The sequence below is a fragment of the Trachurus trachurus genome (assembly GCF_905171665.1).
Source record: "Trachurus trachurus genome assembly, chromosome: 15".
Taxonomy (NCBI): domain Eukaryota; kingdom Metazoa; phylum Chordata; class Actinopteri; order Carangiformes; family Carangidae; genus Trachurus; species Trachurus trachurus.
This window is the reverse complement of record NC_139906.1, coordinates 12,276,413-12,302,328: the sequence shown is the minus strand read 5'-3', so window position 1 is coordinate 12,302,328 and position 25,916 is coordinate 12,276,413. Positions and strand designations below refer to the sequence as shown.

At 43.2% G+C, this 25,916-nt stretch overlaps 1 protein-coding gene across 1 annotated transcript; it reads right to left on the bottom strand.

Moving 5' to 3' along the window:
* Positions 1-411: 411 nt before the first annotated feature.
* Positions 412-23,929, bottom strand: dachc (dachshund c; the record flags this gene model as incomplete). Its single annotated transcript, XM_083988252.1, has 11 exons — positions 412-611; positions 1,907-2,011; positions 2,201-2,329; positions 3,060-3,210; positions 3,793-3,989; positions 6,880-7,014; positions 7,124-7,244; positions 8,710-8,891; positions 12,229-12,339; positions 15,501-15,610; positions 23,316-23,929. The coding sequence occupies 11 exons, from the start codon at positions 23,927-23,929 to the stop codon at positions 574-576; spliced, it is 1,893 nt and encodes a 630-aa protein (XP_083844378.1). The 3' UTR covers positions 412-573.
* Between the last annotated feature and the right edge of the window lie 1,987 nt (positions 23,930-25,916).

Here is a 25,916-nt window from a genome sequence, read left to right as displayed (position 1 = left end):
CACAAGAAAGAAGCACTACCACGGTTTAATAAAAAGGATTTGTATTGTTTGTATTGTCAAACTGCACTACTGCATAACATACACAATACAAGTCATTTACTGACTGTACAACATGCCATTATGTCCTTAATGATAATAGTAATAACAAAAATGATGACTATATATATGTACACAACTCTGTTACAAGTAATATTCAGCATTTGTGTCCAGATAAACAGCACTGACAAAAAACAACTATGGTCATTTTTATCTAGGATCTAGAAACCTTGATTGAAAGAAACACAGTCAAACACATCATCAGAATAAAGTACTGTTCCCACTACGGCCAAGATTCGATGATAAATGGAATAAATTAAAAAACAAGAGAACAATGAGAAAGTTCAAAGGTCACCCTTGAAATGTAGGGGGGGGGGTCCTCATGAGGAGGTGGAGCTGTTGATCTCAGATGCCACTGAGCATGCCTGTCGATTGAATTTCTCATAAACGAGGAATCTTCGTCACTCCACTGATCCGTCCATCCATTCATTCTTCCATCCATTCATCCATTCATCCATCCATCCATCCACAAAGTCTTCAGTACATCCCAGAGGTCTGCAGGAACACTCTGCCCTCTGAAATCCACAAAGAAATACGGATCAATAAAGAGCAGTGATAAATCTAAATATTTAAACAACTTATGTAGTCTTTGTAAATGGTCAAATCTGACAGTTTGATTCTTCAGCGACTGTAACAGTGGGTGGGAAAAATGTTGTAGAAATGTATATAAATACTGAAGAAGGTCCTTTATAACCAGATTAAAGACTGAAAAATTCAGTAAGTCTGGGTTGAAAATGTTTTTCGGCCCCTGATCCCTGTTTTTGGTGATAAAACTTCCTGGCACAAAGAAACCACATCCTGCCCTGCTGTCTGACAGACAATTCCCCTTTAAATGATTTATTACTGGGTGTTAATTATGCAAATGATGTCCAAACAAACTCGTCACGAGGACAATTAAGACAGCCGTTAATTAGTGGCCAGTTTTCTTCTTGCTTCACTGACATTCAATTAAAAATTGCCTTTGAACAAGCACGCTGTCTGGTACGGCGGTCCTGGCACGGCGTGGAGCAGAGGTGGGCTGGAACCATGCACTCTTTTGATGAGGCCGGGCTAGAGATCACGGCCATTTCTTTTTCTGTCTGTTTAAGATGTTACATGTGGGATTTTCTCATTAATCTATCCCTGCGAAGACAATAATGTTGGCAAAATAAATATATTAAACGCCTGTCTCCATTAAAACGGTAGCCCCGGCGAACTGCCTCATGCTTCATTTAATTTTGTTCAATTTCTCAGGAGCGGTCTCCCTGTGAAACCTTTGAAAACCCTTCCAGTAGACTGGTCAGTTAAGCATCAAAAGCAGTGAGTAGGTGAAATAATGAAATCTGTCGTCCGAGCTCCAGTTGATAGGAGCTAAATAAATCTCCAGCAGCAGGTATATCACTGTTTATTTCACAATTCTTACTCTGAAATGGCTTGTTTCAGTTAGGCATAGGAGTCAGGTCTCGACTACTAATGAGTGAGTAATCCCCACAAACTGTGTGCGGTGCCTTTAGAAATACTGATACTGCTTGTTTTTAAAGACCTCGACTCAAAGATCACAAACCCAATCCCTCATATTTAAAAAGAACATCTTCCAAAAAAAGAAAAAAACTTCATTTACTGTCTTCAGGTAACAGCATGGCCCACATATGAGTATGATATGAATTTTCATCACTCACTAACTAATAATGTTTTAATGTTTAATTTCCTTTAAGTTGTCATTTGGTGACAGATATCTAGGCACTGACATGAGCTTTCTTAGTCTCTGTCCACGGCCAAAACATTTCCACTGGTCACAACTGTGCTGTATTTGTTATCTCGACACCTGTACCTTGTACTGTTGCCTTGGTGTCCAGCCTGTTGTCATCGTGGTTGCTCCCATCCACGTCCTGGGTCACGGATTCTGTGTGAGGAGGGGCCGCTGATGATTGATGGCCTGTAGTTTGGTCATTAATTAATAAGGACACTTAATTAGAGGCTAATGAACAGTCGAGGCTATGTTGCACTGACGACTGGGTGACATTTAATATGAAAATGAGGATTATGCAGGCTGCTAAAAAACTTTTTGGGTCCAATTATGAGTGGAAACAGAAAGATAAGACATGATAATGTTTGAGGCCTGTACCTGTGTGTGTGTTGGCGGTGTGCAGCAGGGTGTGCTCGGCCTGATCACGGAGTTTGACCTCCTCCTCCAAGGCCTCCTGTAGTCTCCTCTTACTCCTTTTTTCCTTCTTCAAGCGCTTCTGGATCAGAACTAAGAAGAAGGAGAAGAAGAAGAAACTTTATTTATTTACGTGAATGAGATATTAATAGTTGCTAAGTGAGGCCAGTGTGTTCACAGCATTTTCCCTGCATGAGCTCAAACTGTGTTCACAGAGGACGTTTGACAGGTTTGTGACAAAACTCAGACTTCGCTGCTGCTCTGAGTGATCAAAGACCTTTTTTGACTTCTCCCTGGGACGCTGTGGTCTGCAATAGGTCAACCATATCATGTGGATGGCTGCTTTGGGTCAAATATTTAATGTCACCTCCCACCAAAACTTCCCCCATCTGGCACGACCTTATCAGGGCAACTGTCCTTGAATGGCATTTGCTCTCACTGTGCTGTATATGACAGCTTTTGTGAACATGCCAAACTCGATTTAGTTTGTAGTATACTGCCAACCTCAGTCTAATTCACCTCTGCAGATGCTTTAAGTGGGTAATATACAGTAGGTGTCCTCACTTCCTGATCTGATTTTCAAGTTATTGGACGTCCTGTCAGCTTAGAAGTGGATTAGACCGACGTGCTTTTGCTGCACAGCAGAATTGTCAGTGTTTTGGATGTAAAAATCAACACGATGCAAGTGGTTATAAATTCATGAGAGGGAAGTTAAAACTGACAGTTTTGAATGGAGTCCCTACACGGTGGTAAAATATTTGCCAACTAGAAAAATCTCCATAAGGAAAATCTGCAGATTCTGTTTCGGCTTAATGTGATTTACCTCTGTTTTTCTGTTCGATGCTCAGCTGTCGCTCCAAGGTCTCTCTGAGTTCCCTCTCTCGGACCAGCTCCATCTTCAGCTCCGTCCTCTCTAGCTGGTCCTGCTTCTCCTGCGCCCGGGCGTTTTCTATGGCAACTCTCAGCAGACCCTGCTTGAAGACATACAGGCACACATCAACAGGTTACACACCAGACAAGAGCCAGGAGACCTATCTGTCTCCGTTAATAAAGCAACAGACAGAATCCTCACTTCATCTAGTCACATAATCTTAAGTAAATATCTTCAACAAATGATTTAAAACGAGCCACAGATTATTAAAAAAAAGCATTTAAACCACACATCACAATGAATTTGTCTCTTCCTCAGGCAGTTCCTGCGTTTACTCAGGTGAACTAAAAAAATTTTCCACATGAAAATCGATGTTGATCTTTTAACTCCATGCTAAAAATGGAAATACCATTACATCAGGGTCAGATGAGATTAAAACTGTGTTTTTTTTTGTCCTGTGAAAACCAACCCAGCGAGTGCTTTCACAGCGACTTTGTCATAACAAAGACACATAAAATCTGAGAAGCAGGTCAGCACACGCCCATCCCAATTACTGCATATCTTAAATGTCTGCCTTGTCTGCTATTTACCATTTCAGGAAATCCCAGAGAGTGGCTCATCTCCCTTCCTATTCATGCCGGAGAATAATGATAATAATGATAATAAAGCCCCGGCAGAGCCTCACCTGGATGTTCGTGAGCAGAGTCTCTATGGAGGACAAGCCTTCGGGGAAGATGAAGGGAGTGTGGTGGAGACCTGCTGCGAGCTTCTGTCCCGCAGGATAAGATACCCTCTCGCAGCCCTCCCTGCCTGATGGGGGTTTCTGGTAGACTTGTCTATCACAGCTCTCCCTGGTCGTCTGGGTGGCCAAGGAGCTGGTGTCTGGAAGGCAAAGACATTTTTAATGTCAGCAGGGCCATATGGAATTCATATGCCACGTATACTTCCTAATACATTCACTTTAATTTCTTGTAAACATTTCAAGGCCAAACGGCAAATAGGTGTTTACACTAATTACTGTTTGTGAAAGTGTGTGTACATAAACACAGAAGTCCTGGTTTGGGGTTTAGAAAATGTGGTTACCCTTTATTAGATGGCACTCTGCCTATTGATAATGCATCACAGCTTGACATCTCCCATAAAACAGCTAAGAAGCTGCATTATGGATGACCATCTGTTTGTAAAACCTGAGAACTGCGTGTTCCCGATTCGTGACACTGAGGGAGATGAAGATTAGCCATTTTCTGCATTTCTCCCCCCCACCACCCCACCACCCCACCCCCCGCCCCCCCACCAACCACCAACACATCAGGCAGTTGCTCACTTTATACGCTCACTGTCATCCGAGCCACTGAGGACGGAGACGTCCTGGGAGTCCGGCGGGTTATTGGAGCAGAGACGAGTGTGAACGTGCGATGTGATATCTGGCACTTTTCTCTGTCTGTGACAAATGACAGTGTTTTCTCCACTTAGCTGACCACAGCATCTTCTGCTCCAAATCCACCCACCTCCCCTACTCTGCCTCGACCACACGTCTTGGCAACTGTCACATTCAAGGTGTTTCACAGATGAGAAGCAATACCCCCCCCCCCCTCTCTCTCTCTCTCTCCTCTCCTCTCCTCCTCCTCTTTCTCCCTCTTTCTTGCTAAAAGCATTGCTCTGTAGAGAAAGGTAATTAGCAGGTGCTGGCGAGCTCAGCGGAGGGCATCCAACTACACTCCTGTGGCTCACATACAGACACACACACGCACGCACATTCGTAGCCGCTGAAGTGCGCAGTCAGCAGCGTGGGCTCCCCAGGCTCCTTGGATGTGACTGATCCTTTATTGAGTTACTGTTTTACGCCTACTTTACCTCACACTCACACACACACGTTTGGCATAAATACACACACACATACACACAGCTGCCAGCTCGTTTGATCATTTACCCATCTCCCTAACCAAGGTCACTGTCTGTTTTTCTCTTTTCTCCCAACTTCATCTCTCTTTTTCCCCCCTCTCTTATTCCTCTCCCACCCGTCCCCAGGGCTAATGAACTTCACCACGTGAAGACTGCCAGTCAGCGGAAGAGAACAGGAGGGGAGGGAGGGAGAGAACGAGAGAGACAGAGAGAGAATAAAATTCTGCTGATGTTTGGTTAATGGGAGTGAGGTGTCAGAGATGGCCTCTGATCTTTGCTGCATGGATACGTTGTTCAAAGACCACTGAAACAGCACACACAGCCAAAACCGGCTCGCATACACACACTCAGACTCAGAGATTATCATGCAATGGATTGACAGAATGACAGCGCTGAAGTGCTCTTTGAAAGTCCGCTCAATCCATGATAAACCTATCCTGTGATGTTGTAGGTCAAATACAAAAGCCTGCAATCCAGCAAATGTACATGTGTTTCATTTGCATGCAGGAAAATCAATTGAAAATCAATTGCATAAATGTGATGCGTGATGCATGCATGGCATTCACGTTGTTGGTGCCATCACTGTTTTGTCAATATGTTCACAGATACCTGACAGCATCTGAAACCTTACCTGGGAGGCCATTGTGATTTTTAGATTCGATTACTGAATAATGTGATTCAGTATTAGAATACATTTACACAGGCGCGTGCACACACATACAAACTCTCAGTTTCTGTCCCGCTCTCTCCCTCTCGCTGTAGATTTCTGCTGACTGTTTGTCCTTGAGCAGTCCTCATTAAGCTAATGCAAACCTCCCTGACAGAGAGAACCAAACAACTGACGTTGCAGCGCCGTGGCAACGCAGGCCCTAACGACAGGGAGGCAGTCGTTATGCAGATGAGGTCCAGCTGAGAGCACGGGAGGCCGCCTGGCTCGTTAGGCCGCGGCCCGGCAAATGGCTCGCTAATGTAACACCGCTTCCTGGTCTAATGGAGCCCTGTTTTGCAGAATTATTTGTCTTTGCTCTCTGCGGGAAGCCAGGGGGGCCACCGACAGCGAAGAGGAGAGGAGGAGGAGGAGAGGAGGAAGGGAGAAGGGGTGAGACAGTGAATCCTTATCGACCTGTTACTGAGATATTTCTCTCTTGTCAATCTGCTAGAAACCCTTTCTCTTGTAAATAAACACTATTAAATAAACTATCACACTGTTGCCACATGCCAAGTGTTTAAATCCAGAGTGTAAACGATGACAAAAATAGACAGACTGGATGGAAGCTGAATGCAGTCTTTATTGGCAGACTTTGCACAAAGCCCATTGATTGGTCTGAGAAATAATCATTACTCATTAATAATCATTAAATGATTAATGACCGCTCCAAGAAATTCTCAGAAAACAGCAAAAAACTTGACCTTTGAAGTCAAGTTGACACTGAGAGTCAATAGATTTGTCTAATTTAAGACAACTCGTATTATCTTTGAAATAAGTCTAAAGCTTAAAGAGATAGTTCAACATTTTGGCAAATTGGCCCATTGCCATAATCCCTATAGTCATAGCAGTAGGTTTGTTACCTTTATTTGTCGGTGTAAGCTATTTTTAGAACGGCGGAGCAGAGCTGCAAGCTGCTCAGAGCTACGCTACGGAGGCTAATGGGATTTCTTGGTTTCCCTCATCAAACTCATCAAATACACAATCCAACAACTCCAAAACGCTCTGGTGGACAAGTTGTGACCTGCACATTCACCACGCTATGAGATAATAACGGAACGTTACGAGACAGAGTTGTTCCCTTTAAACTGGTTATGTTTTTGAAGAGCAAACAAAAACCAGTGCTGACCCAGGTTTTCATATGAACATAGTTGTGTATCTTACCTCTGTCACTGTGGCTCCTCTTACTCTCCTTGCTGTACTCCACTGGAGTCACATCTGCCTCTCTGGACGCCTGCACCACGCCGGGGGAGTGTCCCAACACACTGTGACTTGATGACAGGCCGTCATGGAGTGGGTCTGGAGGGAAGATATCAAAAGTCAAGGAGACTATAAACTCCTCACAACATTATTATAATTTAACAATAACTTGTTTTTTTTTGGATGACACTGTAGGCTGGGTACATACGTGTGGTTTCTGCAGTGCGTTCTGTGTGAGACGGTGAACTCGACACGCTGCTGCTGTGATTGGATGACATCTGACCTTCCTCCAACGAGGGAGAGGGTGACGGGCTGTCACGCATACGTTCCTAGAAACAACAATAATGATTACAGATAGTCAAACTGAAAACTACCAGGTTCTGTCCCAGGAGTAAGAAAACCTCATTCAAAATGTCACTGACATTTGAAACTCTGCCAATACCTAAAAATCCATCTCTGGAACAGAGCCTCTTTAAAACGTATATTGTGTAGCTGGATTCATATAGGTTTACATAGGAATGAAATGGTTAAAATAAATAAATAGCAGTCTTTCATGATCACTATTCCTAATAAGGCCAAAATGTTTGGGTTAAATGTCACATCTAGATGTTTTTAATTTTTTAATTAATTGATTACAACTAAAAAAAAAAACATGAAGATTTCACTTGAATCTCAGGACCATGCGTTTTTTTCCCTAAACTCCAATGAAGCAAGTGAAACATCCGATCTACTATTACAGCTTTTGGTATTGAGGAAGAATGATGTTGCAGTTGAATACATTTGAATATGTAATTTAAAAGTTGTTTATTATAGTCAAGACAAACAGCATTAAGCTGCTGACCACTAGTTAGCTTAAACTTGTCACTGATCAAATAGAGAGAGACAGATAAAATAACCAGCATCACCATTATTATTCATATTTATTATCCACGGAAAGAAAAGTAGCCTATAGCTTTAAGGCTAGACTAGCGCTATGTATCTTGCCAGCTTGCTTGACATTGATATGGGATGGGCTCATTTGCTTTTTTGTTGTTTGTCTATATTTGTATGACAATATATTTATTATATTGAATTATGTTCTTGGGAAAATGGAAAGGTCTTGAAACTTAATTTTTATCCTTTGCTGCTTTAAGAAAAAAATGTGGTGCTCACTTCAATAAGCCTGGTAAACACCTTTGGACCAAGCCCAGTGTTTGAAAAACAATGGTTTGTGTTGTTAAAATTATGACCGGACACAAAACTTCCTGCTACTGATGAGGACATGATGTGATATAGCACTTTGTGAGGAGTCAAAAGCATGAATTTGTTGGAAATATATTATCTTTCCAAACCTCTTTTAATTAGTCTTAAGAGCAAACTCGCTGATCATGTTTTTAAACAAAGTGATCAAGGCTAAGAAGGTCGCAGTTTCTGTCTGTACGCAGGATATCTCAAAAAATTATAAATAGATATGGGATTGGCTATAAACCAAGGAACAACTGATTACATTCTGGTTGTGATCCAGAACGTGGATATCCACCAGCAGACAATTACCGGGCAATTTGTTTTAGTCCTAACCATGGATGGAAATTCTGCATGTAAACGATTAAAAGATTAATTCACCTTGAATTGTAAGGGACAACAAATATGCCTTTGGGTGTTAAAAGCAAGTGGGAGATTTATTTTTCAGTTTTGGAACAACACTTCTATGTGACTATAACTTTAATTTAATTTAAAGGTCCCCTGTGTCACGCCGACTCCGACAATTACTGGCCGGTGGTCAGATCCACGGCGCTGATGGAGGGCGGTGTTCACCTTAATGACGGAGGTGGGAGCCCTAGCAGGGGGGTTGGCGGCGTGAAGTTGCGCCACGTTGGCCATGCTGGCCAGTGTGCTCAGTCGGTTCATCTGGCCCATCGCCATGGAAACGGAGGCTGGCGCCAGGCTTGCAGGGATCAGAGGATGTGACATCATCATGAAGGGCAACTGATCCAGAACTGGGGGAGGAGATTAGAATAAAATAGAATTTAAAAAAAGGTAAGTATTGAAAGAGAAAGAGAGAGAGAGAGAGCACAGTGGAGTTATTTTTTGTTAGACTATGGTAAAGGTCAACCCTGCAGCTCCGTTTAAAGGCCATCAAAGCTTCTCTATACATGCACCCAACATGAATCGGGTTTTGTTTTCCTTTCCTTTCATTTTTGCTTCAGCTGCATTTACGTATCACAACTTAAAGTCCTCCCTCGTCTCAGGCCTGTGGTGTGTAATGAACTGAAGGCAGCGCTGGTTCTCTGGACTGGACTGAAACTGGACACCGATATCAATCTCTGCCTGTACATCATGACTCAAAAATAAGTCTTCATGTGCCTGTCAAGGGTTTAGAGATGCTGAGTGTGGAAAAAAGATGAGTGCAGGAGGAGAGATGAAGAGGGGCTGAAGTAGAAGAAGACAGGACTGAGAAACACTCGTCCTGCTCTTTAGAAAATGCAAAGATTTAGAGAGTGATGCTTTAAAATGTTGTTGTGAGGCTTTAATTGCTTTTCGTGAGAGTCACCTGCAAACACACAAATTCAGCCTCTTTGGAGTCGACTCACTGACTAACTTTCCTTTAAATTTCCTGGCGATTCTTGATGATTATCCAACACACATTCAAACACTTCTTATCTTGGCCAATCTCGCTGCTCTTTAAGACAAGCATCCCCTATCTTTAAAGAAAATCCTTCCTCTCAACAGCACCCTAGTGGGTTGTTGCAGTCCCTCTATTCATGGAGGGGGGGGGGAGAAAATGACATAAATATTTATCATTTAATAATAGGAAAAACAAAAACAAAAGAAACACAGGGAGGAAGTGGAACAAAAGAAGCTGATGGCAGTCCTGGTGCTGGGCCAGCAATGCACGCTGGGTAATTATAAACACAAAGGAAAAAATCTTGGACTCCATTCCGCACAATTGTCACAAATAATAGAACGAGTGCATGGAAACAAAAAAGGCTATCCAAAGACTAGAGATGAAATAGAACAAATAAAGGAGGGAAAGGGAAAGAAAGAGTAGAAGGAGGAGAGAAAAAAAACAGAAAGAAAGGAAGGAAAAGAAAAGGCAAACTAAGAAATAAAGAGTGAGGCGTTGACTTTATGAGTCGGCCTCGCTGGACATATGTGCAGTGCTTTGTGCATTTGGCAGATTAGTCTCTCACTTGCCCAGAGCAGAAACCAATCCAAACAAAAGATCTGTCTGAATGGAGCTAAATAACCAGATGCTCCGACAATCAACTAGCAGCCAACTCCAAATATTAAGCCTTGGTTAGAGACCAGCCCACCCCCACACACCCTCCACCCCCCACCCACCACTCTAATTTTTCATTTTCACTCTCCTTCTTCTTAACTCTGTTTTTTTTTCACTTTCTTTGCCCTCCCATCACTCTCTCTTATGTTTCATTAAAAAACATCAAAAGTCAAAGTGCCTCTCTTATGTTTATCCAAACAAACCATTACTGTAAACAAACAGTTACTGTAAATTTCCCAGAAGATCTTGTTAAACGCAGAAATGGCTGCTCTCCGCTCTTCCCCGAGCCCATAAGGTGTCACACTCAGCATTTGTGAGTGTGTGCATGTGTGTAATCTGAGATTGCCTTTGTAGTGGTTTTAAGATCTGGTAGGGGTCTATCCTTCCCATAAGGCTGTGGGTGGCGGTATGGAAAAAACACATCGTGCTTATGTGTGTATATATGCCTGCGCTGTGTATTTGTGTGTATCTGTGTGTGTGTGTGTATCTGTGTGTGTGTGTGTGTGTGTGTTTCCACTTGACTCTATCATTAACAGTGATTAAGCTTTACAGGTTTATAATGGCTGGTGGTAACCATGCCACCAAACTGCGCACAGATGCTGGCCGTCGTAACTGAGTGTATACAATGGTAAACAATGCCTAAGACTGGGAGTGTTTACAGACACGGCTACAGAGAAAAATTTACTACACACACACACACACACACATTCACAAATGGCTGAAAAGGAGTGACAGTTTCACTTTGGTCTCCTGAAAAACACAAGGACAGTTTCTTCTTTTTCATTTGGTGTCCTGAAGCCTGGCAGTCTGCTCCACATGTTAAGTGTATGTGTCCCAGGTTGATAGCGTATTCCACACAGACCTCCATAAGCCCTGTCATCTGTCTAAACACAATGATGTCGCTTTAACCTGTCGATAACAGAGGGGGCGGTGCGTCCGATTTGTTTGTGCATGTGTGTGTGTGTGTGTGCTCGCGCCGGTTTGTGCTGCGCGAAAGCGTGCACGCGCATGTGTGTGTGCGTGTGTCCGTTCTGCCATCGATTGTCCAGCGTTTGTCGTTTGCATTCAGGATAGTGAATTAGAGAGAAGACTATTGATTTGGTTTCAGCCTCTCATCTTATTCATCTCTCTATCATCCTGGTGCGCTCTCGCTCTCTCGTCCACCGGTGCTTCATTTTCCAGCGGCTGCTCTCCTCCACTACAAAGCTACAAAGGGCTGCATTAAGGGGAACAACATATAACTTAAGAATTACACTTGAACGTGTAATGAGTGGCCTGAAAAGGTTTCAGCTCTAAAAATGAGATGAATCAGTGTTTTCCAGCTTTGAAATGAACAGTTAACTGTAAATGGTAACACGGTGCTGACTCAACTCTTTTTTCTTGTAAATCCTGATCTAATATTATATGATCTGACAGACCAATGTCACGTCGGGCATGAGTAACGGAGCTGGTTTGGGTTTAAGCTCTCTTGATGTGATGACTCAGATGTACTAATGATTTGCCGGTAACATTTTGAGGCTACAAAACAGATGACCAACTGTGTTTTTCAAGATACGTTTCCTGAATCTCACTGAATCCCACAAGTATGCAAACAAATCCCAATTTACAGGAATCTATCACAACCTGGAAATACTGGAAAAATAAAACAACAATTGGTGATTAGGAAAAAAAAGAGAAAAGAGAGAGGGATCTGCTCTTTATGTTGTGGTGGTTTAGATTAAGCGACCCAGATGTTTATTTCTCATTTCAAATGAAGAGCTGACTCATGGGTGCTGTAGTTTGTTTTCCTTCATTGTCTCTCAGAGGAAACGAACATGCAGCACAGGTGATGTCACATCCTGGTTTTTAATCAGCTTGGTTCAGCAGCCGCACATAAACACAGCTGCTCAAGTTGGGATTGACTTGGCATCACAGATGCGCACAGACAACAACTGTGCAACATGTTATACGACCATAATTAAACATAAAATGTGTGTGTGTGTGTGTGTGTGTGTGTGTGTGTGTGTGTGTGTTTGTGTGTGTGTGTGTGGATGGACAAACAGATTCAGACTCACCCAGTCCGGCGTTGTGGTCACCGTTCTCTCCGTTTGGCCCGCCATGATGTTGGTTGCTGTGGTAACTTGCCATCGCCTCCAGCTTGATCTTCTTGGCCAGGGCAGACAGATCTGTGCGTGAGAGAGAGAGAGGGAGAGACAGAGAGAGTGAGATAGACATAGAGAGGAAAAGAAAAAGAAAAAGAAGGAAAGAAAGAAAGAAAGAAAGAAAGAAAGAAAGAAAGAGAAAGAATCAATAAGAGCCAGATCAATGGCCCCGGTGGAGGATTAGAGCGGTGGGTAGGCAGGAGGTTGTCATGGGAAGACAGAGGCCAGCCATTCATTCTGACTGCACCGCTGCACTGGCCGTTTAGTCTGCCAGGGAATCAGCGGTGATAGGAACAAGCCAAGACATTCATCTCTCCCACACAGGGACATCACATCCCACAGCACAGCACACAGGACGACACTGAGCGCCGGCTGCAACTCCACCTTCCAGCCAGAAACTTCTTCTTTATCAGTACAAATTAGACGCATTAGAAAAAAGGAGTGTGGCTGTTTTTTAATAGGGGTTGTGCACTTTTGGATAATGTGAAATGGAGAGCGACACAACGTAGCAGCAGGGCAGAGCCGCATTATAATTTGAGTCTTGAGCCTCAGAAGGTAGTTTGACCCGTGGAGCAACCTTTAAAACTCTTTCTTATGCCTCTGAAAATTAAATATCTCTCGCACTAATACAGACAAACACAGTGAATTATTAAAGTTGGACAAAACGCGCAACTGTGCAAACAGCACTGAGGAAATGCAAACAAACCATAAGTCTTAATTTCCTGATCTTGGATACATCTAAACATTCGCAACAAACTGAGCTGCTGAGTGTTTTTTTTTCTTTTCTTTTTTTTTTTGTTCCTTGCACAATGGGCGTCTGAGGTGAATAGTCTGTCCGTCCTGGACGTCGACAACCACAACAAATTGTTCCTTTTCTTCTCATCTTCTCCCCTTCTCTTTCCTGCCCTCTTCCCTGCTCTCCTCCCATCCCCTCTCCTTACTTTACCTTTTCAAATGTCAGCATCACAGCGGGACATAAGCCACCGTGTTGCCTGTGTGTATGTGTGAGTGCACGAGGGCGAGAAAAGAGACTAAGGAGGATCACATCAAAGATTTTTCCTGCCTTTTACGCTCAAATGTCCTCCCTCTCTCTGTCTCTTTCTCCCCTCTCATGTGGCCAGTTCTAATCAGTAGCGCTGACATTGCCGCCGTGCCCTCTCCTTTGGTGGAAAAAGACTCTTTTCCCACTGAGAAAGATGCTCTTGAACGCTCACACACACACAGACAAACACACACACACATACTCAAACACCTTTGAACAGTGAGAGGAAGTGGAGGCTAATAGAAAATGGCTTCTTTTGAGGCGGGGAATGAAAAGATCAGGTTGCAGTGAAGAGCACAAAGCCAAGGGCAACTTTGAGAGCGGTGAGGTGCCAACAATTACTTTTCTCCCTTTCTCTGTGCTGCTCTCACAAACACAAGCGCACAGACACGCACACACGCACACACACTCGCATGCAACCACACAAACACGCCACAATAGGGACTCAAAACGCGCAACTTTGTGACAAGAGCAAGCAGCACTATGGCCTTTAGCAGTTTACTGGCTGTTCGCACAAAGCCAAAATGCAAAACCAAAACATTAAACACACAGATTCTGACTTTACAAACAACACGTTTTCCTTCATGGACATCATTTAAATAACGAGACTTAAAATCAAAAACTTAATCATTAATGATTGAGGAGACAATGAATAGATTACATTGTCATCTGCATAAGAAGAAGTGGCTTTAAAAGTGGTTTCACGGGTCTTGTTCACCTTTACAGAGGACTTTGTGTTCTGACAACTGGAGAAAAAATACCCAGCTTGCAAGTTATGAGTTGTTTCTTATGTGTCAGCAGGGTGTATGCTAATTTTATTAATCAACACACAGGTTGCCTCCCAGAGCCCCACCTCTTCAGACTATTGACGATGGGTAAAATGTGTCATTATGTTGGTCTGCAGGAGGAAAAAAAAAAAAAAGACAACCGCCCCATGGTGTATCTATTCTACATAAGCATCCTGGTCTTTCCTTAAAACTGATGGGCTAACTTGTCCTTTTGTCAGTAGCAGAAAACACAACACAACAAAATTTTAACTTTGCCAGCAGCTCCTCAGAGGACTGAAGTAACACAGTGTCACTGATTCACTCTTTAAAGATTTCTACTGTCTTTTCCGTTCAGTTCTGAAGAATTTCAAACACTTATATTATAAAAAAAATATATGAAAAGGAGGATTTAGAATCAGAGAGGCTTTTCTACCCCTACACTGAACACATATTTTAAAATTACATGATTTTTGTTCTTCTTCTGATTGAAACATGATTTAATCTTATCGTACTTGTGCTGAATTACATGTATTTAATATTTGGTAACATGTGAATGAAATAAAAGTAATTTAAGTTTTAAAATAAGTTATAGTAGCAGTTGCATAAAGAGTGAAAACTGTTTAACATAAACAAACAAAGCTCTGCAAAATGAAGAGTGAAGAATATGTCTTTTGTGAAGTTACTAATTGCACAGAGATCAATAAAAAATTATCAACATCTCTATATTACAAAGCATTTAAATCAAATTGTATTTTGCATCTACTCTGAAATTAATTGAGATATTATTCCATATGTCAGTAACTGAATTTTTTTCCCCCAAACATGTACCATTTACATTCTTATATTATATTATATTTATCCTCATTGCAACTTTATGTTCCTAAAATGTTGTGCAGTTGAATCACAGGCCCTGATGTGTCATCATTGCACACGCGTGTGTTGATTCTTTGATCTATACGTGACAGTAGAAAAATGTGTGTTTTCACCGAGCTGCTGTGACTTCAGCACAGGAGAAAAACTTCGGTGTGATTCGGTTTCAGGCTGTTCTCCTGCTGCATATATCTCCTCCCTGACAGCTTTTTTATTAATATGCAGAGTGAGGGCACAAGTTACTAAATGGACTGTAGACTAAGAGATCCCGATCAGCACTTTTTTTTGGTGGCTCTGTGATTCTTGTGGAGCAAAAAAAAAAAAATCATGGAGAAAACAGAAAATACGAGGTAGAAAACAGTGAGAAAGAATCTGTTTAACCTGAAGGAAAAGTCTGTAAACATCCTGAAAAATGAAATCTTGCAGAGTCTTTCCTGTAGCTACATAGGCGGATGTGTACATACTGTATATGTAAGGCATGTGCTTGGTGAGGCCTGGGTGGTCACCTGCAGGAGGCATGATCCCAGCGTGCATCAGACCGCTGTGGGACAGCATGTGGTGAGTCCCGCCCTCGGTCACACTTTGCAGCCTCTTGGGCGGTCGTCCAGGCCTGGAACTGCAGGCAAGAAAACAGGCTCAGGTTAGTCATTAGGGAAACTTTAAGACTTCGCTCCCCTCAACTCCAGTCAGTTGTTCATGCTGAGACTGAGATGGGTGGCCTGGTTAGAGAAACTGTCCTTCAGTCTGAAAACCTCTGATCCTGCTGAAATGTCAACAAGCAAAACACTGAAACCTGACCGCTTCCAGGAAGACTGCTGTACAGCAAATCTGTCCTCCCTGTGGATACAAGCAAGCAAAATAGGAGTTTCCCTATGGCATCAATAAAGCACCTCATTACTGTTCAGCTTACTCGTTCATTTGTTTGCTTATTAAATGTGTTTGCTCGCCTCCTACTCTCATCCTCTCCCCAGTTTTGGTCATTCATTTCCCTTTTTTTTCCCGCCATGTCACAAATTTTCTCAATAAAGGCTGTGACTACAAGCAGATTCACATGGTTTGATTGAGCCAGGCATGCTCAATCAATCCTGGAGGAAGTATGTGAAAAACTGTCAGACATCACTTTGGCTCTGACTAAACGGTGTGAATGTCCTGACAGGGGAAATGACACGGGCCACATCAGGCTTAATGACAACCAGCGCAGCTCATCTCCTTTCATGACACTGGATAACATGAGTCTGTGGGTAAGTGTGTGCGCGCGTCTGTGTAGTGTGCATCTGTGTGTGTGTGTGTGTGTGTTTGATATTGAAAGACAGAGTGAGGGAAAGAGGGAAAAAGACAGCGGAAAGTGGAGGAGAAGACGGTGCAACAGAGAGTGAAAGACACTGAAAGAACGATGTAGATGAAAAGAGAGACAGAGGAGTAAAGCGAGAGGAAGGGATGAGAGGAAATGTACAGAGTTCGAAAGAGTGAGAAAAGGTGGGAAAGAGTAAAAAAAAAAAAAAGAGAGGGGGAGATAGACTAGCAGCAGCAGCAGCAGCTTCCTAGCGTGGGGTGTCTTTGAGCAGATTTTAATTAGAATCTAATCCAGCCGTCATTAAAGCCCCATAAACGAAGCTGTCAGTCAGGAGATTAATGGCGCCTCATTTGCATATTGCATATAATTCATCAATTACCCAGCAGAAAGGACCAATCCCCTGTTGACACACCCACTGGCTGAGAGAGGGGGGAAGATGGAGAGAGACAAAAAGACAGAGAGAAAGATTGTGTAGTCACTAACTGTGGGAGAAAAACAGGTAGCTTGTGTGTGTGTGTGTGTGTGTGAGTGCCATCCAGTATGTGTGTGCGCGCATGTGTGTGTGTGTGTGTGTATGAAGTGTTCAAAGGTTAATTTGATGAGCCGATGAGCTCCACAGTTCCTGCCCTCGGTTTTAATGAGTTGTTATTATTGTCTCTTATTATGGGCCCAGACCGACTGGGATGTGACAGCTGACATCAGATATCACACACACTCACCCACACACTCCCACACACACACACACACACACACACACACACACACACACACATAGACAGTAAGAGAGACACACTCAGGTAGATATGCACATATTCACACACACAACATGACAGAAAGACAAGTAGGAATGTGTGGGAGTTGTGTGCGTGTGTGTGTTTGTGTGTGAGTGTGTGTTGTGTGTCTTTTGGAGGCCGGGGTGCTTTCACGTCACAATATTTTTTTTTGCATCGCACAGTGCAACACACTGTGCTATAACAAAAGCAGGAAATGTATTTTTAGGTCTGGAGTTTGAAGGTAAAGCAACACAGTACAATTACAACTAATGTTGAAACATCTCAAATGAATACACACACACATACACACTCACAAACACACACACTCCCACCACACAAATGCAGAAGCAAACACCAGTGGGGGGAAATAAAATACACAAAGACCAAAGTCTGCGGTTGGTTTTTACTGCAGCCGCTTCCCTTTCCCTTACTACTGTTTATTTGCACACACTAATTAATGGCCTGTGTGTGTGTGTGTTGTATGTGTGTGTGTGTGTGTGTGTGTGTGTCTGTGCCTTTGTATATGTTGCATTTTAGCTGGCATAAAGAACTCGAACCTAATTTTGTGTTTAGTCTGCAAGTGCGTTGATACATCAAAGTGACCCGTAGAGGGAGGTCTATGTGTCTCTGTGTGTGTGTGTGTGTGTGTGCAATGCATGCAAGTGTGTTTTGTGAGTGAGTGAGTATGCGTGTGTGTGTGTGTGTGTGTGTGTGTGTGTGTGTGTGAGGTTGGAGAGCACCGGTTCCCTGAGGTAGGATTAATGAAAAAGCCTTTCATGGAAAAGTCATCAAGCTGAGGGGATGGAATGAGAGAGAGGAGGGGGAAGAGAGAAAACAGTGCATTGTATGTGTGTGTGTGTGTGAGAGTGTGTGTGTATAAATTGTGTGTGTGTGTGTGTGTGAGAGAGTGTGTGTGTATAAATTGTGTGTGTGTGTGTGTGAGGAGGAGGGGGTGTATGGGTTATGACCTCTTTGTCTCAAACTTTAATTAAAATCTCACCCAGACGTCCTCCCTCATGCCAACGCTCTGGCCACACACAACCACACATACACACACATACACACACACACAAAAAAGGTACCCTGTACATTGAGTTTTGCCCTCCAAACTTGTGTGTGTGTGTGTGTACGCGCACGCGCATGTGTGTGCGTTACCTGAAACATGAAACGCCATACATGGCAGCTGGAGCTTAGCACAGGTGGAACAGAAACAAAACATAACAAAGATGACAGATCTCTCTCTCTTTCACGCTAACACACACACACACACACACACACACACACACACACACACACACACACACACACACACACACACACACACACACACACACACACACACACACACACACACACACACACACACACATACACAAAAACACACACAGACAAAAACACACACACACACACACACAGAGGGGAAAGAGAAAAGTAATGAAAGAGGAGGAAGTGTTACAGTCAAAACAGTGGAACAGCTACTGGCTTGGAGGAACTGAGGTGCTGATAGGTAGCAGCTGTGTGTGTGTGTCATGTGTGTGTGTTGTGTGTGTTGTGTGTGTGTTTATGTGTAGGAGAGAGAGGGGGGGAGAAAAAAACAGAACTAGCTCAAACAAGATTTTGTTTGGAATATATTAGCAGCGGTTTACAGCTCCCATGCTCCCATCCTTTCAATCTGTGTTTATCACGCGGGGTTTGTATTCACCGTCACGGTCCGGTTTGATAAATCATATCGTCGTCGCCGTAGCTACGCAGGAAATCTTATGCTGCTGGTTAGAGGAGGAGGAGGAGGAGGGAGGCAGAGGAAAGGAAAGATTGATGTTGTGATCTTCCTCTCTCCGATCGAGGCCTGAAAAAAAGCAGCTTTATGTGGCATTGTTATTAGCCTGAGCCTTGTGTGATGATGTCATGAAAGAAGCAGGCAGGACGACACACTTGCATAGTCATGCACACACACACACACCAACACACACACATACACACACACAGGACGTTTGATCATAGCAAGAATCTGATCTCCTAAACTGATACCGCCTTGCATTCCTCTCCCACATTCCAGGGTCAGGACGATGTCAGGACTGTGTGTGTGTGCATGTGCGTGTGTGTCTGTATGTGTATGTACATATATGTGTGTGTGTGTGTGTGTGTGTGTGTGTTAAAAAGTGTGCATGCGCTTGTGTGTAGTGTACTCCATTAAGAGCTGTCACAGTGGAAGACATGGAGGCCCATCTATCTCATCGCGCTGCTCTCTATAAAACATCAAAAGAGTGAAGAGGTTAAAGTTGAGCTAACCATCCCACCCTGACACACACACACACATATACTCAGACCTCCTCCCCTTCATCCCACCGCTGCTCACTTTGACAGTGAGTTATGGGATGGCAGTGGGGCTCAGCTTTGTGGAGTCCACCTTCTTCCCATGCGCATACACACACTCTCACACACACACACACACACCCTCGGCCTCTTTCGCTGCCAACTTGCGAGGCCGAGGTTTACCACAGAGAAACATAAAGAGTGAGCTTTTGTTGCTCTCGGCGGGCAGCTTTGTCTCATTTATCATCTATCTTTTGATTTCACTAAGTTTGATTCAGTTTTTTTTGTTGTTGTTGTTTGTTCTGTTTTGCCTTCGATTTATTCCACACCTGCTTCATTTGAGTTTCTCTAGTTGTAAAAAATCAACATGTGCCAAGAAAGATTTATGATTCACGCCTTAGTAAAAGTTACAGTTTTGTTTTCCCATCATTTTTCAGTTACTCTAAATTAAAATAAAATTCACCCAACACATCCCCCCCTATACTTTATCTTAAGTGATATATAGCCGTGCTGGGTTTGAGGCGTAGAGGTTTTTGAATTTCCTCCTTCCTTCCACTCCGATGAAATGGAAGTAAATGGGATTTTGTTTGTGCTCACACTTCTAGAAAATGATATTTCAGCAGCATCTCTTTCACCCATCCAGAAGAGTGTCCCTGTAGCGGTTTTCCTTCAGATTACTTCACCACAAGCAGCTCTCAAGTAGAACTGGGTCCCTACAGTATGAAAACTGTTGTAGCGTCTCCGGAGCAACATGGACTCCTGTTTCTGGAAATGCACATTGTTTAATTCTATCATTTTTCAATGCTTTGAATGCCACAAACAAAAAACTCCATTCACCTCCGTTGTATTGTGCTGGAGGCAGCGATCTTGGAGACTGATATCACAACGTGCATGGCAGATATCAAATAGAAAATAATAATTCTTTTTTTTTTTGTAGGACTAACCTTTAAAGCAGCACTGTTTGCGAAACATATCTTATAAAGATGTTAACACACACGCACACACACATGCGGGAACCGTGTGTTCTTATTAACACACGCTTCGTTAAAAAGTAACAAGAAAGCTTGTTCCTCGCCGTATTACACTGCTTTCATGTAACAAGGGACGGGTGGCGTTTCTATGCAAAGTATGCATATATATGTGCAATATATGCACACACGCACACATGCACGCACAGTTTGACCTGAGCGAGTTGTTTGATGTGTGTTACTAACTGAGAATGAAACTGTTCCTTTGTGAGGGAGAAAGAAAAGGACGAAGGATCAGGTTGCCTCCTACACACCATGTTCTCTCTGTGGAACTAATGTCATTTAGCAGCAAAGCCAGCAAACACACAGGCGTGACCATATGAGTTTATGTGTGCGTGCGTGTGTGTATGTGCGCGTGTGCGTTAGCAGATGACAGAGAGAGAGCAGACAAGAGTGTGTGTTTTTGTGCCACCTATGCATGAATTATAAGTAGGCTTTGACTGAGGGTGAAGTCGGCCCCTCTTCATGGTTTGATGAGTCAGTGGTCAGGGTGTGTGTGTGTGTGTGTGTGTGTGTACGTGCGTGCATGCATGCGTGTGTGTGTGTTTGTGCACAGCAGGAGTAAAAGAGTGAGACAAAGAGGAGAAGGAAAGACAATGATAAACAGAGGACATTTTCGTAACCCCTGCTTCGCAATGTTTAATTTTAATCTTAAAAGAGAAGCAGTGAATGAACAAGCAGCTGAGGAGAATAAACAGAATCCATGTAAAGTGTTCTGTTAGTCATGTTAAGCTATCTGACAAGGCTGTTATTTTCTCCTCCAGCCTGCCTGACTGTACTGGACTGGAAAATAATAAGTGATGGCTGTCTTAATCAGTAACAAAACCCTCACTGAGCCCTGACGCTGTCACAGAGAAGCAACATCATATTCTTGGAGATGGTCTTAGAACTTAGAGGTTTAGTCATCCAGCCCTCCTGCTTTAATGATAACCATCCCCAGTCCCACTTTTTTTTTTTTTTACCTGCCTCTGCATGATGCTCTGTGCACACAAGGGATTACTTAGAAAAACTTCTAATGCAGGAAGGGGGGGGTGGTTAGGGTGATGATACTAATGGCTACCACAGCACATTTGAATCCTTCAGACAAAGAATCACGGAAGTCGTTTGAAGATTTCAGACGAGTGATGTTTTCAGATCTCATTAACTGAAGGCTGTTTGAGTGTTGTGTGGATAATTAGAGATGGCGGAGGCTGTGTGTGTTCAAGTTGTATAACAACGTTCCCATTAACACCTGACATAGAAGAAATCCCCAAGCAGCCGGAAGATGCGTCTGGATTTTTGTCTTGGTTGGAGGGCCTCAGATGCTTAAGCGCAGGTGTTAATCCACACGCCTGCAAGTTGGAGGCTGATTCTTACAACAATTTGTTTCATTCTGGAGGGTTTGTGGTTTTGCTCAACAAGTCGGAGCTTGTCTCAAAAGCTAACGCGTCATATTAGAATAAAAAGGCAGCACAAAGATTAAAATAGAGCCACATTAAAGCGGCAAAATGATCTGACCTACACCTGAGAAAGATTTATATTACAAAAAAGACAGGAGAAAAAATAAATCGTACATTCCTGTCAACGTCTATCTCTTCACATCTTGATGCATCCTCAATCTGCATTTAATGGCAGGTGTAAATTGGATCATTCATGCTCCAAGGAGCAGGGATTAACTATCAAACAATATAAATTCCCCAAACTGGGGCTAATCCACACTCCTCTGGATTCAAACCCATGCTGTTACGAGCATGTGGTCCGCACAACAGCAGACTGTGGCACCAGGAAACCACAAATCCCATCCAATTTAGCCCCTTTATCCAAACATCTCTGTGGCGTATTGGATTGATGACCCATGTAGTTGGTCACCATCGGAGTTCTGCAAAACAGCTAATTTACATAATCGCATCATAAACACCGAGAATTCATTTAATCATCTTCTCTGTTCTGATGCTCAGGGCTAAAGAGTGTTGATATGATAAGACAGCAAGTTATTAAGGAAGGAGAGAGAGGGAGAGAGAGAGCGAGGGAGGCAGAGAGAAGGAGAGAGAGAGCAAAGGGATCAGTGAGTGAGTGAGTGAGCTTGTCCTGATTTAAGCTGCCGCTTGGGGCCAAATGAAAATTAATTAATTTCTGTGAAGAATCAATTTCTCAGAATGACAGTGTCAGATTCAATGTGTGCGTGTGTATGTGTGTGTGTGTGTGTCAGGGAGACAGAGAGAGACTCAGTGCAAGTGCATGTGTGTGTGTGTGCATGTCAGAGTGCCAGAGATCATTGCTTATGATAACATGACAAACTTTTGAGTGTGTTTTTTTTTTATTAGGATCACTAAAATTCATTATCGTCAACACCATCATCATCACCACGTTCATCATCCGTTAAAATGGTAATTAGTAACAGGCCTAGCAGCTGTAATGTGGTAAAAAAATCATAAGGGGTTAACTGGACCTCCAGTCAGTCATCATCAGATTGGTTTACAACCTCCAACACAAACAAAAACAAATCATATTTTCAGAACATGTATTTAATTAAATATCAATTTCCTCTTACATGTGGCCTCTGGAAGCTTTTAACTTGTGTGAATCTCAGCAGCAGATCATCAGAGTAAAACTATAACCAAGTCCTTTAATACTGTTAGTGGTGTTAATAATTAATTGTATTAGGCTATTACTTTAATAAATAAATAAATAAATAAATAAAACACCAACCTGGGAGTAAACTAGCCTAACCCTGCAGATTTATAGCCTATCACACATTAAGTACAAAATGTGTGTGAGTAGAAGTCTCATAAACCTGCTTTATGACCACACCTGCTGCACCATCAGCCCCACCACCCACCTCAAACATAACATGGGTAAGGGTATAGCCTAACCCTAAATCAACCGGGGTCACACAGTCACCTCTGCCCCCCCCCTCTCTGCCCCCTTGCTCACCTTGCGTTGGTACAGTCGTTGTAGAGCGTCTCGAAGTCCTGTCTGGAGATGAGTTTGCAGCGGTTCACCCCGGGCTGGATGGCCCCGAGCCCCCGCAGCACCCGGACCTGCTCCACGTTGCACACCACCGGGGTAATGTCCAGCCGTTTGAGCTTGGTGTAGACGGTGTGGAGCCCCCCGACCAGGTGCTTGAGAAACACGTCGAAAGCCTGCGGCAGGCAGATGAGCTCCGTGTCTTTCACCGTGAACGAGGCCAGCTTGGCACCTTTCACCTCCACCAGTTTGCACTCGTTGTTCTGCGGCGTGCTCTCCACGGGCGACGGGGTGGCGTACACGGGTTTAGCGCCGCTGGACACGGGGGGAGCAGCAGCAGCAGCAGCAACAGCACCGCCGATGCCGGTCTTTAACTGAGTCCCGTTCGCTAGTAAGAGGTCCGCCCGGAACTGGTGCAGCAGCGCCGGGTGCGCCACCGGAGGAGCCGGGGAAGAGGCGGCGGAGGTGGCCGCAGGTGGCGGAGAGTTGGTGGCTGGAGACACGGAGCTCGGCGCCAGGTGGTGTCCGAGCGGAGCAGCGGGAAGCAGAGCCGCAGCAGCCGGAGTTGCCATGGTGGTCATGTCCAAGTGCAACTAATAGGAGCGTATTTCTCTCTTTTTTTTTCTTTTATAGAGAAATAAAAAAAGAAAAAAGTAAACTTCAAAGTCAACTATTTAAGAAAGTAACTTCGCCGAGGAAAAGAGAGGCAGCTGCTGCTTAGCGGAGGGAAGTGCGCATTGAGTGAACCGCGGAGGAGAGAGAGGGGGGATGAAAGAAGAAGAAGGAGAAGAAGGAGAGAGGAGTGGAGAGACAAGGTCCGTGTGTGTGGAAAAACAGATCACATAGTTGAATCAGAATGAGAGGAGGCTTGTCTCCGAGCTGGAGATGCTACTGTCACATTATCATAAAGAGGAGGAGCCTGGGCATATTCTTAGAGAGTGAGAGACGCCTTCACAGAGAGGGAGAGAGAGAGAGGAGAGGAGAGGGTGAGAGCAAAGATTAGCCTACATAAACTTTGGATAAGCCTATTTATGAACGCCTAACCAAAAGACACTTTAATGCTTCTGATGGGACTTAATGCATCTGTGGCACTTAATAAGTCAGCTTTATAGCATTATTTTTTTACCTTCATGGTTTCACTCTAATGGGACTAATAGTTGTATCATTTGTGTATAATCCTTGAAAAACATAATCTGATTTTGTTGAGAGAAAATATTCATTATTTCCATATGGATGTGATGCGAGACTTTGTTGGGATCTGATAATAACAAACAAGGTGCTTCAGAATAAAATACAAAAGCAGATATTTCATCAGTGGAAAACCTAATTTGCTAAACATTTAAATGTTTTTTTTCTGGATCTAAATCAATCAAATGTGATCAGTTTGTAAAGGGGTGGCAAATCAAACTTCATATTTAAGAGCAATTTACATAGAAATTTAAGAAATGGGAGGGTCTGTATTGATAACCAATATTTTTTTCATTTTTTCTTATTGAGAAAGTGCTGGTTCATTTATGTTTAATTTAATGTGGGTGAGCCAAAAACTACATGTAAATCAAGCACAGTTTTACAGAATGCTCCCCCTTCATTGAAGTAATTTATGTTACACATCATTTCTGCTTTGTATTGTTTTGTCATTAATGTAATGTTGTTTACTTTCCACGCCTTCATGGTCTTGAATCAGCAAAAAAAAATAAAAAAAATAAAAAATCTGAACCTGACTTTGACTCTAAAGGATCCACAAAGACTGTAACCAGTACAAAAGCTCATAAAGGAGAGCGCGGAGGGGAAGGGAGGGAGGGGGGGGGCAATAACCTTGGTTTGACAAATTGACCCCTTTACCTGTTCCCTGTACCACTTCTTCACCCAGTCCACGCTCATACACACACACACACACACACACAGTCAGACACACACTCCCATCATTTACATATGGTGCTCGCAGTCCTTTCAAAGTGGCTTTCACGGAACATTGTGCTGATAATGATCTTAGTCGTGAGGGAGAGAGAGAGAGAGAGACACAGATCTCCAGAGACCATCTCACCATAAGACAAGGGGGAAGAGGATAAAACTCCGACTGTACTCCAACTCAAAGGACTTTAACACTCTTTTTCCTCCCAACCCCCCCTCTCTCCAATAAGCCCTCTTGTGTTTTTTAATTGGCAGAAATTAATCTTTAGGATGTAGATGGTAGATTTACATTCATTAAAAGTCAAGAGAGGAAGCCAGGCTTGATGCTAATCAAATCTGCTTAATTATGCTTAACATGAGTATCTCCAGGGGAAGAGAGAGAGAGAGAGAGGGAGAGAGAGAGAGAGAGAGAGAGAGATAGCTAACTCGAACTTTTTACTTTTTGCCTTTGATAACTCCTGCTGAGTATGGCCTTTTCCTTGCCAAAAAGAAATGTCACGACTCTCTTTCTCCATCTGTAGAAAATACACCAATAAAGCCATCAGTGTTAAGCAGCGCTGATTCATATTGTAAATTCCCACCTTAAACTGTTTAATAAGCAGTGAAATGTTTCAGCTTTAACCTCCCAGGCCAGAGCTTTGCAACTTTTAAAGGTTA